This window comes from Microcebus murinus, chromosome 10 (assembly GCF_040939455.1).
Source record: "Microcebus murinus isolate Inina chromosome 10, M.murinus_Inina_mat1.0, whole genome shotgun sequence".
Classification (NCBI taxonomy): Eukaryota; Metazoa; Chordata; class Mammalia; order Primates; family Cheirogaleidae; genus Microcebus; species Microcebus murinus.
In genome coordinates, this window is record NC_134113.1 from 35,029,839 (window position 1) to 35,045,072 (window position 15,234).

The following is a 15,234-nucleotide window of genomic DNA, read 5'->3' on the forward strand; positions in this document are numbered from 1 at the left end:
CAAAGACCAAAAACAGGAAAAGCAACAGAAAAGAAATAGAAGAGAGTAAGAATTGCTTATGTGTTGAGACTGGGGACTGCTGGCCACAGGAGAAGGTAGAAAGTGCAAGCAAAACCAGGGTGTGGGGGAGGGAGGAGGGCATGTAACAGAAGCTCAGACAGCAGGAGCTCAACTACAGATTCCAAGTGAAAAAGTCAGCAACAACATGGAAGTAGAGCACAGCTCTGTTCTCAGGGCACAAGAGAGTGAGATACAGTAGCACCCCCCCTTATCCACGGTTTCAGTTGCTTATGGTCAACTGTGGTCCCAAAATATTAAATGGAAAATTCCAGAAATAAACAATTCATAAATTCTAAATTGCACACTGTTCTGAGTAGCATGATAAAATCTCACCCTGCCCTGCCCCATCCAGCCCAGGATATGAATCATCCCTTTGTCCAGGGTATCCACACTATCGATGCCTCCCACCCATCAGTCACATAGTAGCTGTCCCAGTTATTAGATCGACTGAGGAAGCATCACAGTGCTTCCGTTCAAGTAACCTTTATTTTACTTAATAATGGCCCCAAAAAGCAAGAGCAGTGATGCTGGTATATTATAATTGTTCTATTTTATTATTAGCTATTGTTAATCTTCTGCTGTGCTTAATTTATAAATTAAACTTTATCATAGGAATGTATGTATAGAAAAAAACATAGTATATATAGGGTTTGGTACTATCCTCATCTTCATGCATCCACTGGGGGTCTTGGAATGTATCCCCCAATCATAAGGGGGACTAATGTACTCTACATACAGTGATCAACTGACTCATTCTGCTCTCTGGTCCAACATGCTATAGCTAAGTATATAACCACGTAGCTTTTTAAAACCAGACAGACACTCATTACACTATTTAATCTGATCCTGACTCTGTATTAGGCTGTTATCTTTAATATTTTCACTTCCTGACCAATTAAAATATTGAGTTCAAGAGAGCTAAATAGCTCAGATACTAAGTTAGCAAAATGATAATTCCAAAACTAAAACTCTTTTCTTTTATCCTGGTCCAATGTTCATTTACAACCCTGCTTCTACTACACAGTACTACATAGCATTTTAAAAAGAGAGCAAAAAGTATAACTCATTTTAGAGCAAGATCTGTAAAAAGATTTCTATTAAGTAGGAATCTAAAATTTCAGATATATAGGATATTCACCTATTTGGAAATCCCCTAACGTGCCTACAGGCTAAGGTTTAAGAGAACCAGGTTAAAAAATTTGAACCAGGTTAAAAAACCAGCAATCTCACTACTGGGCATTTGCCTAAAGGAAAAAAGTCATTCCATATAAAAGACATCTGCACTAGAATGTTTATAACAGCATAATTCACAACTGCAAAGACGTGGAAACAACCCAAGTGCCCATCAATACATGAGTGGATTAATAAAATGTGGTATATGTATACCACGGAGTACTACTCAACCATAAAAAACAACGGTGCACTAATACCTCTTGTATAATCCTGGATGGAGCTGGAGCCCATTCTTAGAAGTAAAGTATCACAAGAATGGGGAAACAAACAGCACGTGTACTCATCATTAAACTGGAACTACTCTATCAACACGTACGTGCACGTGCGTGCACATATGGAAATAACATTCATCGGTAATCAAGCAGGAAGGAGGGGGGAGGAGGAAATGGGTAAATTCACACTAACAGGTATAATACACACTGTATCTGGGGAATGGGTACACTTATAACTTTGACTCAAACTGTACAAAAGCAATTTACGTAATCAAAATGTTTGTACCTCCCTAATATTCTGAAATGAAAGTGAATTTTAAAAAATCATATAGGCCCAAGCATTTCTAACCCTATGTAGATACCTTCACCCAAGAGCATCACCCAATGCCTGAATATCATTAATAAATGTTTATTTGTCCTACTCTCAGCTGCCTAAACCCTTATATTTTGCTGCCTGCCTGAAGTCTATAAAGTCTTCACACAATGCATTCCAAATTTCCTTACAGTGGATTGTTCAACAAAAGCATGAACCAATAAAGCCAATGACTCTAGAGACTCAGTTTAGGCATCAGGACCTATTCAAGTCATAAAACCAAGGCAACTGCATATCAGTTTATCGATCTGTCAAAATCAGAATCCAATATCTGTCCCCACAGTAATGTTACAAGGAAGATGATAGTGTTATACATGACAGTAAGAGATATTTCAACAGACATCATCTCCTAGAATTTCAATAGGCTCTCAACCTTTTCAAAATTTAAACAATACTTCGAACCCATAGGATCAACTTAAAAAAGTCATTATTGAACAAATCAGAAAAATAAAACACAGCAAGATTAAATAAACTGGCTAAACTCAAACCCAGAATAGAGACACTTTATCCTCAACCCTTTTTAATCCAGGAATTTAGGCATGTCTGCAAATACCCACTGAGTTTATCTGTGTTACATTTTAACACATTAACTGCCACACAGAAAAACAGAAACTTTTTCTTGGGGCCACAGTGTTTTATTACTGAAATAGAATAAAAACTTTGAGGGTAATTTAAGGGTAAACATAAATAGAAAATGAAATTTATTGACATCTATTCATTTAATCCACATTTTTAGAATTAAATTGTCAATATTAATTATAATAATAAGAACATCAACAAGCAAGATTTTATATATGTTACATGTGGCTCCAGGGTCAAAATTACAGTGAGTTAAATACAACTCTCATGGCAATCAATGTGTTATATGAAAAAGAACATTATTACTCCAAATGAGGTCTATGAACTCGCTGCATCTGGGAGTAGCCATAATGCAGAATCTGCATTTTAACAACTTCTGGTGATTTCCATGTAGGTTGAAGTTGGAGAAGCACTGATCTAGAAACTATGCATATGTGCACAGACAGAAAGAAGCCAGCAAGAGGCCCATCTCAACGTCTCTTTGGAAGAGGCAGAGGGAGCTCTAATCTAGCTCTAGGACATTAGGGATCTGAGGTACATTTAAAAATATTTTGTGAAAGTACAATTAAAAAGTCAGTTGTATATATGAATGCAGGGAGGCAAGTTGTAAGAGAAGATTAGTTCTATTATAAAACCCCTTGCCTGCCACAGGCATCCTCAACATCATATACCAAGAGTGCAGTGAAAAGTAGAATAGCCACCAAAAATTCTCTCATAGAAATGTTTTATATTATGCTAATGAGATACAAGAGGTTTTAAAACAGTGAAATTTCATCTTCTTTTCAATGTGGAAAACCCCTCAAATATAGAGATGAAAGGAAGCAATCTTAAAGTGGTCACTAAAGGACATGAACAGAAACTTTGCAAAGGAAAACAGACAAAGTTTTTGCAAGCTACACATCTGATAAAGGGCTGATAACTAGAATTTATTTGGAACTCAGGAAAATCAGCGAGAAAAAAATCAAACAACCCTATCAAAAAATAGGCAAAGGACATGAACAGAAACTTCTCAGAAGAAGACAGAATAATGGCCAACAAACATACGAAAAATGCTCAACATCTCTAATCATCAGGGAAATGTAAATCAAAACCACAATGAGATATCACTTAATCCAGTGAGAATGGCCTTTATGAAAAAGTCCCAAAACAAGAAATGTTGGCGTGGATGCGGAGAGATAGAACAGTCTTGCACTGCTGATGGTACTGCAAACTGGTACACCCTCTGTGGGCAGTAATATGGAGATACCTCAAAGAGCCAAAAGTAGAACTACCATTTGATCCAGCAATCCCACTACTGGGCATCTGCCCAAAGGAAATAAAGACATTCTATAAAAAAGACATCTGCACTAGAATGTTTATAGCAGCACAATTCACAATTACAAAGATGTGAAAACAACCCAAGTGTCCATCAATACATCAATGGATTAATAAATGAGGTATATGTATTCCATGGAGTTCTACTCAGCCACAAACAACAATGGTGATCTAGCACTCTTGTATTATCCTGGGTAGAGCTCAAGCCCATTCTGCTAAGCGAAGTATCCCAAGAATGGAAAAACAAGCACCACATGTACTCACCAGCAAATTAGTATTAACTAATCAACATTTATGTGCACATATAGTAGTAACATTCATCGGGCGTTGGGCAGGTGGGAGGGGGAAGAGTAGACGGGTAAATTCACACCTAATGGGTGCAGTGCATACCGTCTGGGGATAGACATGCTGGAAGTTCTTACTCAAGTGGGTCAAAGGCAATATACGTAACCTAAACATTTGTGCCTCTGTAATATGCTGAAATAAAAAATTTAAAAAAAATGGGATATTTTAAATAGAGGATTAGATATTCATGGCAAACTACAGTTGGTAATTTCAAGCTGCACACTGGTGTCCTTAATAGATTTTATTCAAATCTCAAATTTCTTTTCTTTGGTTAAATCAATATACATCCTTATAAAAGTAGGTTAAACTACAAAACCATATTTCTTTAATATTAATTCTGTGACACAATTCACTACCCTTTTTTCTTTCAATAAAATAATAATAATAACCTCCCTGTTTTAAATGAAGTTTATGAAATAAATTCAGGTATACCAGTTTTTCACATCACCTATAAATAATTACCTCCCTCTTAAGGGTCTATTTCTGCAAATAAAAATGTCCTTTTGCCTGATTAAACTTCTTCATCATCTGAGAACTTTGCTTCTGCAAATGTGTAGTTGGAAAATTTGTCATTAGAAGTTTGCTTTGTCAAAATGTGCTCCAATTGCTTTGGGAAAGCAGTCCTATAGTTAATTATCTGGAGGAGAAGGGGAGCAACCTGTTCTAAAGTAAATATACTCGACAAAATATTTGGACTCAACTATTCTACCTTAAGACATCTTTTACAATCCAAGGCAACTGGCTTGGTATTTATAATATTTTTAAAAGCCTAAAGATAGGAAGGCAGAAGTAGCCAAAAAACACTTTACAAAACAATGAGAAATGTTCCAGAGAAACCAAGCTTGTCAATGTAATCTCTGTAGCCACCACCCAAGGCACCCCCTGCAGAGGACACAATTTGCAGGGATGTCATTTCAACATGCACTGACATCCAGTAAGTCTTTGTTCTCTCAGGAGGAGCCTTACTAAAGAGTGTAACTATTGACTCTCACATTTAGTTCAAGAGATACCACTAACAGAAAAGAAAGCAGAGTGGACATGCTTTCATTGTGGAACAAATTGGAAATTAACAAAAACAAGATGTTTACTTACTTTTCAAAAAGTGTTTTCACTTATCTGCCTCTCTCTCTCAAAAACTAGTTTTATATTTTTGGATTTATAATAGAAGCTCAATAACAATATGCCTTATAACCTTGTGTTTAACTTAGACATATAACCTGATAAAGTAAAAACAAAACAAAACAAAAAAAACAGGGCTGTGGTTTGCATCCTTTCAGTTCCCTTATAAAATACTTACTAGCAACCAAAAAAAAAAAAAATCATAAGCCACAGCTGTAAAAATTTTGCTAGCTTTATTCATCTTTCTTTAAAAAAAATCTTATTTTGTAAGAAATAAACTTATGAACTGCATTTCAAATTAATACCCAAAGAATTCCAAGTATGCAGGGTTATATGGACTGCCATTCTTCCCACTGGATTTTTAAACAATGTTGAAACGTGGCTGTTTGAAATACTTTAGTCCCATCATTTAACACTGTTAAAAATGTCAAGAGCCATATTGCGCCCCAGTGGCCACTCTTCAGCAAATAACACATCCTTTGAAGTTAAAATACTCCTAAATGATGTCAAGTGAGAATTCCTAGGCTAGCACAGAAAAAAAGTTTCTACTGCTAAAGAAATCAATAATCTCTAGAATCATAATTAGGAAAAAATTTTTCATTATCAAAACTTGTGAATTTTTCAGTTTCTAATCTTAATCAATTCCTTTACCCCAGCGCAATGTTTTTAAACACTGCTCCTACTTAAATAAACCATGATTATATGCCTATAGTGAACTTGTCTGGGGTTTTCTTTTAACTTGTTGCTCCTGAGGAATAACCATACATTTGTTATAATAAATTCCACAAAAAGAATACTCATCAACAAAGAGATCTGACAGAAACATTTTCCTTTGCCAAAAACACCTACCACACAGCTGCCTATTCCAAGGGCAATAATATATGTTTCATTTGACAAATCGTGTAATTTAGCCAGTCACCTGACTATAACTACATGCTGTGCCACACTTCATACCATGTCTCACTCTGGTATCACAAAATGCCCTGCCAAAGAAATCAAGAAACAAGCCTATGTCAAATTAGCATAAGCAAACAGCATCTCTGCCAAATACTAGGGTACTTCTAAAACAGATACAGTAGCACTGCCCTCAAGGAATGTGGCACTTATATAACCTCCAAAAATGTAAATATCAATATAATTCTATTTAATTCCACAATAAAATGGAATCTAAAGCTGGAATTAGACTCTCCAATTCTTGTCTCTTTCCCATATTAATTTTCTAGTCATGAGCAAATAAAAATATTTCTCTGCATCTCATCTTTAAAACAGTAATTTCTACTTTTTTAAAATTACTGCGTCTTATGAAATGTCCTTAAATAAACTACTCTAAAAACATGACAATAACTTTCAATATAGAATCTTGAAAACAGTTATTTCAGTGCTCCTGCCTTCTTCAAAATTCTCCTGTGCAGATAGGTGTACTTACTTGTTTCCCATTTATCTGTAAAGATAAAAGGTCAGAGTTGTAAACCCAAAAATGTAATACCAAAAGTTTCTGAAAGACTTAAACATTTATATCTTTTATTCTAGAGACCTTGAGTGTCTCAGAAACTGACAAATATGATAAAAAAGCTAAAATGTCAGAGAGAAAAAAAAAAGAAAGGAAGAGGGATCAATAGAAGTTTGATAGCGCTGCAACTTGTTGGAATGAACTGCCTCAAAAATATGGTTAAAAATCTCTGAGGCACAAGTCTTCAATCCCTATGACCAGTTGAGGAGTATCCAGTCAACCCAAAGAGTTCAGCCACTGATGACCTCCAAGAAAAACTGACCTAGACGAACAGAAAGGAAACATTTGGGAGAGGTATTTCATAGTTTCCATGGGTATGACTAAAGCATCAATGAGCACGAGACCAAAAATAAGGCCAGGTAAAAACCACTAACCACGTATGCTAAGCATGCACGTTCTGAAAAAGAAGCTAACAGAGTCCCAACGGAAGTTTTAAAATGTGAGGATCAATAAAAATAAACATGAATAAAAAATTAAAAGGTAACCCCCCCCAAAAGGTAAATTCAAATGAAATTCTATCTGCCAAAGGGCAACCTATCAGCATTTTTATAGATCATCAGCAGACTGCCAGATTCAAACACTTACTACCTACTAAAGTACAGGTAGGAAAGGACAATGCTTAGTAGATGCTTATTAACAAGGTGAGCAGCTATTATATATATATATATATTATGCACCACATATATAAGAAGCCCATGTCTAGCAGTATTTATAATTAGCGAATTATTAATTGTAGTAGTTTATTCCTCAAAAATGCATATAAATCAAATTTTCAAAGGAGAAGCCAGGTACTGTGACTTGTGCCTATAATCCCAGCACTATAGGAGGCCACGGTGAGAGGATCACTTGAGGCTAGGAGTTTGAGACCAACCTGGGTAACATTGTGAGATCCCATCTCTACAAAAGTAAATCAGAAATTTAAAAAACCACAAAGAAGCCATCTAGCATTGTGTATAATTATACCTGTACTTATTTAAATTATGCCTTTTTAATTCTATGAAAAACAGAAGGTATGCAGCCCTAATGAAATGTCCCTTCATGTTTTTTTTTTAAAGTAAGCTCCTAAGAATAGCTATTCATACAGAAGAGGTCTTTATATTCAATAAGTCATTGATTGGTCCTTTCCTTCAAGGCTGCCACCACACTTGTCACTTTTGTAAGCCATTAAATACCCAAAGCTGATACAATACTTAGTTCCCAAGAGAGAACCAAGAAGGCTAAAAGATGAATGTTACAGTGTTAAAAACACTTTGAATGAGAACAATAAAGATATAAGAAAAAAGGTTTGTCAGCCACAGATTTTTCAGAGTGCCTTTAAGGTAAACTTTGTCCTTTCCTAATATCATGAAGGACACAATATTCTGTTTTACAGAAAATGCACCCTTAGCCTATGAAAAACAGCTGCACCATCATGGGCATTTTACACACATGCTTTTAGTGGGCTGAACAACAACAAAGACATTAGGAAGACAAACTGTGCTCCTAACTTATGTTGGAATCCAAAAGGTTGTAACTATCTCAGAATCACAGATGCAGAAAATTTAGTATTACCATAGGGTCACATCAGTACCGAAAAACTATTAGTAAGTGCGGATGACAGACAACAGCCCAAAGAATCACCAATGTAAATTAATAATCACGTGTGTGTGCATGCACGCTTCTGAGTGTACATATATGAAAACTAAGAGACAGATGGCTGGCAAGCAATTTTCCCCATGGCATTTGTACATGTCTGTTCAGTGGCTGTATTTGGGTCATTTGCTATGATGAACATCATGTGACAGGCTCAACAGAAGTAAGGCAAAGTGGCCCATATTGACTTTGCCTAATTTTAATTTTACTAGTAAGTGATTCAAAAGAGAAAAATGAACCTTTTCCAAATAGAGTTGTTTAAACAACCAAAACTTAGCTAGAAAATAAAATGCCATATAAAACAATTCATAATCTATAAATTGTATTCAATTGCATTTTTCCAGTGTATTATAAATGGGAAAGGAAACTAAAGAGTTAAACAATGCTTCTGTGCATGTTGGCTTCTTCCAATAACCCGATAAGACAACCACTGATACAAAGCAAGTTTCTCCCTTATTTAATTTTATAGTAATTCTTTTTAAAACATGCTTTTACTAAATACCAGACATGCTTTCATTGGTTAAACACACTTGAATTTTAAGATAACAATATCAGATTGGTCCAAGGCAAGTATTAATACATTAGAGAGAACTTTTTAGAGCAAATTTAACAGAGTGATTGATCATTTCACAAGGGATTCCTATCAGACCAGGTCAAAAACTCAAGTAACAGTAACATTAAAGTAGAAGGAATAGTTGAATATCTTTAGAAAAAAAGAAAGTTTTTTAAAAAATTGTTAATATGCATTAATCAAAATCATTATAATTTTTTTTATGAGACAAGACCTAACTATGTCACACAGGCTAGAATGCAGTAGCAGATCACAGCTCACCACCGCCTCAAACTCCTAGGTTCAAGCGATCCTCCCAACTTCAACCTCCCAAGTAGCTAAAACTACAGGTGTGTACCACCACATTCAGCTACTTTTTTTATTTTTATTTTTTTGTAGACATGGGGTCGCTCTATGTTGCCCAGGCTGGTCTTGAACTCCTGTCCTCAAGCAGGCCTCCCGCCTCAACCTGGGATTACCAGCCACTGCACCCAGCCATAAAAAAATCTTAATTAGTGTTTCCGTAAAAACTGAGATTTACATATACACCCAAATGAAAAACTAGAAATGCTATTAAGAGTTTTGGGTAGTTTTACAAGTAGAAATGTCTGCTATGGAGTTGTTTCTCCAAGTTTCACAAAATTATTGCACAATGGAACAGCTAAGAGACCTATAGATAACATTAATGATTGTGGTTTGGGTTTGAAAAATGCAAAATGGGCAATAAGGAAAAAAATCTTCAAAGGAGCCACAAATACATTTTCTGCTTCCCAAATCTCAACTATTCTTTTTTTAAACTAATGAAAGAATTAAAAATGTAAGAATTAAAAACACATGCAAGTTACATTATCTTATTTACTTGTCTATACATCATAAAGGGCATGCCATCAATTAGATGGTATGTGCAAGGTGAAATAAGCTTCAAAACAAGTTATGATTTACCTTCGTCTGCTTTGAAGTAAACTGACTCCTCTCCTACTGTTATCCCCATGAGAAACTCATAACAGTATTTTTAAAGAGGATAAAAGGGAAATGATGCCATGTTGTGCTCAACAAATATATAAGGAAGCAGAAAATCTGGGGTCAGCAAGTTTTTCCCACTGATCTAAACCAAATTTCTCCCCAAAATAAGAGAAAATCCTTCAAGGAGTCACATACAATGTGACTTAAAACTTGGCAAAGATTGCACACTTTTAATTTCAATGTTACTCTAACCACAACTTAAGATTCAATACAGTCATGACTAGATTGAAGGCAAAAGGAGGGGGGATGAAGCTGAAACCATAAAGGCTTTTTCATCAGATACTATGAATTCTTCTCTTCTGTTGGTTTCATCATCTATTCTTAAGTTTAGCACAGAAACACTTGTAAAATATTAAATTTTGCCAGGGACATTGATTTTGTTATAAGAAGGTTTCATGTTACCACTTAGAATTTCAACCAAGCTACATCAAACACTGAACGTAATTATATATGTATAGTTTATAAAGTAAACTTGATCACTATATTTAAAAGAAATGATAACTTTGAGAAGTACCACAGCAATAATATTTAAGCTAAAGCAATATAAAGCCCTCCTAAAGTAAATGCCAGATTGTTCAGGCAAAAATGTGGAGCCCTGATTAGTTAAGCAAGTCAGGCATAAGAGCCATCTCCCTGAGAGCTGCTCTTTTTACTTCCAGCACTGGCCTCTCCTTACAGAACTGTACTTCACAAAAGTTCCTGGGGGGCAGCAGAATCCACAGATGGAGTTCAAGCAACGTTTTAAACATGAATCTTTGCAGTCTGAAATGGAGTAGTGGAAATAAACACATTATTATCATTCTACAGTTTCCACTTGGCCCCCAGCTCTCTTCCCCCTTCACACACCAGTGAGTTACAGCAGTTAGATAGAAAATATATCTGAAAAGCCATAATTTATAGTGCACCTTGGCAATGAATCACTTTAATGTGCTATGTATACTATAAATAAGTTCAGTGCTCCTATTAACACATATCTCATAATTTCTAGGATACATAAAAACAAAGTTGGCTACTCTTAAGACTTCACATTCTTAAGAGTATATATGATGGCATACGCTGCTACTAAGAAATCAGAGACTAATACACTTTTTAAATTGTAGCAAAGTATAATTCACATTTACAAGCTGGCTTAACATATATGCTATCTGTATATCACACTGAGCATGCTATCAATTAGCAGATATGGGCACATCATCAAAATAAATTCATCTATGTAGACAGAAGGTAGAAGTTAGGAATTTTAACACTCCATTTGACCTACAGCATGTGAAGAACTTTTAACAACTACCAACCACTAAAGCACAACTAATTTCATCACGCTTACACCATTTTCCCCAAGTTAAAGTCCTAACACTGATGACTGATGACTCTAGAGCACAGAATCAGCATTAGACCTACAGAAAAATATGTATCCAAACTGATTTTGGTTCTTTCCTTAATTTTCTAAGAATGTTTTCTTCAGACATATACTTTCTTAAGAACTGAACAGCAATTAACAAGAGCATACAATAGTAATGCTTGATTTATCATTGTGTTCTACAATAGTTACAGTATTACAGTAGGTTTCTTTTTTAATAAGCTCTATATTCTTGGTTTAAATGCTTACTATTCAAAGTGTAGCCAACAGAGCCAGTAACTGCCCAGACTCACTCTCGAGCTCTTTTTAGTGAAAAGTCACCCATCTTTGGAAGCAAAGGCTTTTTTACCCAATACGCTAGAAACAGCAGGTGCACCATTACACAAAATAGGAGAAAACAGAACCAGCTCAGCTGTTTTGCGCAGACCGTTTCTCAGATCATGTAGTATAATTTCTAAAATCAACACACTACTTAAAAGTTGAGGAAAAGTTTATGCCTAACAGTGGCTTCCTACCAACTAGCCTCTGCTAGGCACTATACAAAACACATTAAGAAGGTTTTACTGCATGTTTGTGTACCTCTTATCAGGGGATTTCGTAATCTACATGGGTGTGAACCAAGATTGCCAGATTTAAGGTATGCATCCATAAACATGCTTTTGGATGAGTGGTGGGCACACTAGAGAATAGTGGTGAGTGGGTGAGTGGGCACACTAGAGAATACAGAATATGGCTAATTACAACCAGGAGAAGATTCTGCCTTCACCTCTCTTCACTATCAACCACTTTCCTTAAGTTCACTCACTGCCTCGCCCTAACCCTGGGGATCCATTCACTTTCCATAGCCCAGAGAGGCTGCTGAAAAGCTGTCAAAGTAAATCTGTGCTCACTTTTTGGATGGTTTAATTTCAATGGAGCATGAAACACCCCAGGACGGTTAATAAGTTTAGCCAGGCGTGCTGTTCTCCCTAATATATTTTAATTATGCATCTGTTTTAATTGTAATCAGATTAAGTCACCGGAAAGGCACAAATTGGAATTTTCCCTAATGGCTATTGGAGCTTTTCATCAGTTTCTAAACACTAACAACGTTGAAAAAATAGGTAGAGACACCGACACAACTGTGACATTTTCCAGAAATCGATGCAGTTTCTCTGACAACACAGTTCAGGTCTCATTAGCCACCCAAACTAACCCAAGTGCAGAAGACAACTTTGGTCTCTAGGGGCGTCTTCTTCCCCAATTAGCACAAAAGAATCACTGACATCTAATGTAAAACTCCCAAACAGAAATGAAAGCCGAGGCTTTTATAAAGTGCTGCCCCATCGATTGCTGCGGTAGGCTGGAGCCCATCAGCAGCGCTATCTTGGCTCTAAGTAAAGTCCCGTACACGTCAAAAGGGAAAGTTGAAGCAGAGAGCGATCTCTCTTTTCACTATTTTGGCAACTGTCAAACGTGCGCTTTAACTTTGGGAAATAAAAGTGTCCCATCAATAAAAAGGAAATGGTACAGAGAAGATCTATCAAGGGGCGGGGAGCGGCTTCCTCCCAGCCCAGACGTAAAATCACTTAATGTGCTTTTGTTGCACCAAGCAATATCTAAGACTTAAAAAAAAAAAAAAGAGGTTCATTAAACAGTTTCCCAAATTGCCGGGATTTCCGCTAAGAAACTTCAGCGGCTGCCAACAGCCAAGAAGCAAGGAAGAGAACCTGCTGCTGCAAACTAGGAGCGGAAACTCCCTCAGCCCGCCCAGGGCGCCCGCGTCCCCGGTGTTTGCTTTAGGTGTCAGTGTTTACGCGGAGCCTGAACCTCCAGGTGCTGAACCAGTTCCCCCTAGACGCACTTTGAACCTTCAAGCAGGAAGCTCCAGAGCCCCCGCGGAGTGCCCCCTGCAGCTCTGTCGCCCCTTCCTCTCGCCCCCTTACCTGTCGTCGTAGCAGAAATCCGCACTCAGGGTGTTGAGATACAAGGCGAGCCCCAGAGCGCTGCTCACCAACTCTGCAATCATCTCTCCACCGCCTTCCCTCCGGCTCAGCTCCCAGCGCGAGGGCAGCAGCGGCAACAAAAAACAGAAGCATCAATCCCCACCTTCCGCCGCCTTCTCCTCCCAGCTTCACTTTTCCCTCGCTTCCCCACCCTCCCTCCTCTCCCTCCCTCGGGTCCTTCCAATCCACGGCTCCTCTCCTCCTCCTCCTCGCTCCCGTCTCCGCAGCTCCTGCGTCCTCCCCGGGTGCGGGCTCACGCCGCACTCCCCATGCCCAGCGCCCGCAAGCGGCGAGCGGCGTTCGGGCTCCGCGTCCTCGGCGGATGCACAGAGCCGGTCCTTCGCGCGGGTGGCGGCCCCCACCCTAACCCATGGCAGTTCGGGGCGCCCTAGGTGAGGAGCGGGACTCGGAGGAGGTGGAAGAGTGCGGGATGGGGGCAGAGGGACCCAAGCGAGCCGGGCTCTGGGACCAGCTGGAGGAAGAGAGAGAAAGAGGGGCGGGTGCGAGGGACGAGGCGAACCGCCTCCCCTCGCCGCCTCCCGGGCGCACCGCTCCGGTGTCGCTCGGGCGGACTCCGGCCGCCACGGCGGCTGCTGCACATTCACTCTTTATTAGCTCCCTCCCGGGCCCAGCCCCAGCCCTCTTCTCCAATGAAGTGAGAAGCGGCGGCTGGAGACTCCACAAGCTCCCGCGTGGGGTTCTCGGCGCGGCCCCCCGCGCCTGCGTGGCCAGCCCTCCATCCCGGGCTCGCCCAGCCCTTTTCTCCACGCCGCCCCGCCCCGGAGGCCCCGCCCCCTGCCCGCCGGCGGGAGAGGCTCCTCCCTCGCCCCGCCCTCCCCGCCCGGGGCTGCAGGCCCCTCCCACCAGCCGCCCGCCCTCGCTCGTCTCTTTCACCTTCGCTTTCGCTCGGGAAAGCTCCCGGGACCCACGGGCGACCGCGGGAGACGGCGCGAAGGGGTGGCTAGAGCGCGCGAGGGAGGGGGAGCCCGAGGAGGAGGGGGAGGAGGAGGGCGAGGAGGATGGGGTCGCTCGCGCGCTGCTGCTGCCTGACGGTGCCCGGCGCGGGCCCGATCCCGGCCCCGGCGAGTGTGCGCCGCGCGCTGCCAGGCGTAAGCCGGGTCAGCTGGACCCGCTTCTGAGCGCCGAGAGAGCAGGGACAGGTTTGGCGGCCGCTGCAGCCTCGGTTGCCACCAACACGCAGGCGACCTCTCACGCACGCACACGGGGTGCCAGCCGAAATGAGGGGTGGGAGGGGTACTGGAGAGCGGGGGGCCGTGTCAGGAGGAAGCGATTCATTCGAGCTCTTACACAACGGCGGCCCCAGTGTCGGTGGGGAAGACGTGTAGGGAGAGAAATGTTCAGTGAGGTTAAAAAGAAAGGATCCGAAGAGAGGAAAGAACGACGCACGCACACACACCCCGCAGCGACCGCCCAGGGGGCCTTCCGTGGGTTCGGGGAGACTGACCCGTTGGCCCTGAGAACACAGATGAGAAAGCCTGAGCGCAACCGGGGACAGCACTGCCCTTAAACACAGCGAGGCGGGAAGCTCACGCCCTCTCCTTTCCGCCTGGGTGTAGCGCTGGATGGAAGGCATCCAACACGATGAAATATGGTGCAGAAGAATGGCCCGCGTAGAACAAGCTCTGGGTACTAAAGTTGCAGGACCAAAGAGGACCGCGGGCTGCCTGCCACACCTCCTCCTGGCTTGTCCCCTTCCCAGCAGGACGAGTGGCTCCCCTGGACCGCGATGAGCTCTACTGCAGCGCCCCCTGCTGCATAGTAAGCACAAGGCGTGGAAAACAAATCTGTTTTCTGAGCAGGGTGCCTTACCACCGTTCCAAGAGCAGCACCTAACCCGCAAGTTCTCCAAAACTCTGGCAAGAAATTGAGCCTTGTAGATGTCTGGAAGTGGCCTTAAAGTAGATGCTGTTGTTTGGGCTTC

General features: G+C 40.5%; 1 protein-coding gene across 2 annotated transcripts in view; it reads right to left on the reverse strand.

The window, feature by feature from the left end:
• The window catches only part of TMTC2 (transmembrane O-mannosyltransferase targeting cadherins 2), a 378,826-nt gene extending 365,435 nt beyond the window's left edge, over positions 1–13,391 (reverse strand). For both annotated transcript variants that reach the window (XM_012749530.3, XM_012749528.3), the window contains exon 1: positions 13,233–13,391. In XM_012749530.3, the coding sequence (XP_012604984.1) occupies positions 13,233–13,385 (153 nt within the window). In that variant the 5' untranslated portion in view covers positions 13,386–13,391. The remainder of the gene's footprint in view (positions 1–13,232) is intronic.
• Between the last annotated feature and the right edge of the window lie 1,843 nt (positions 13,392–15,234).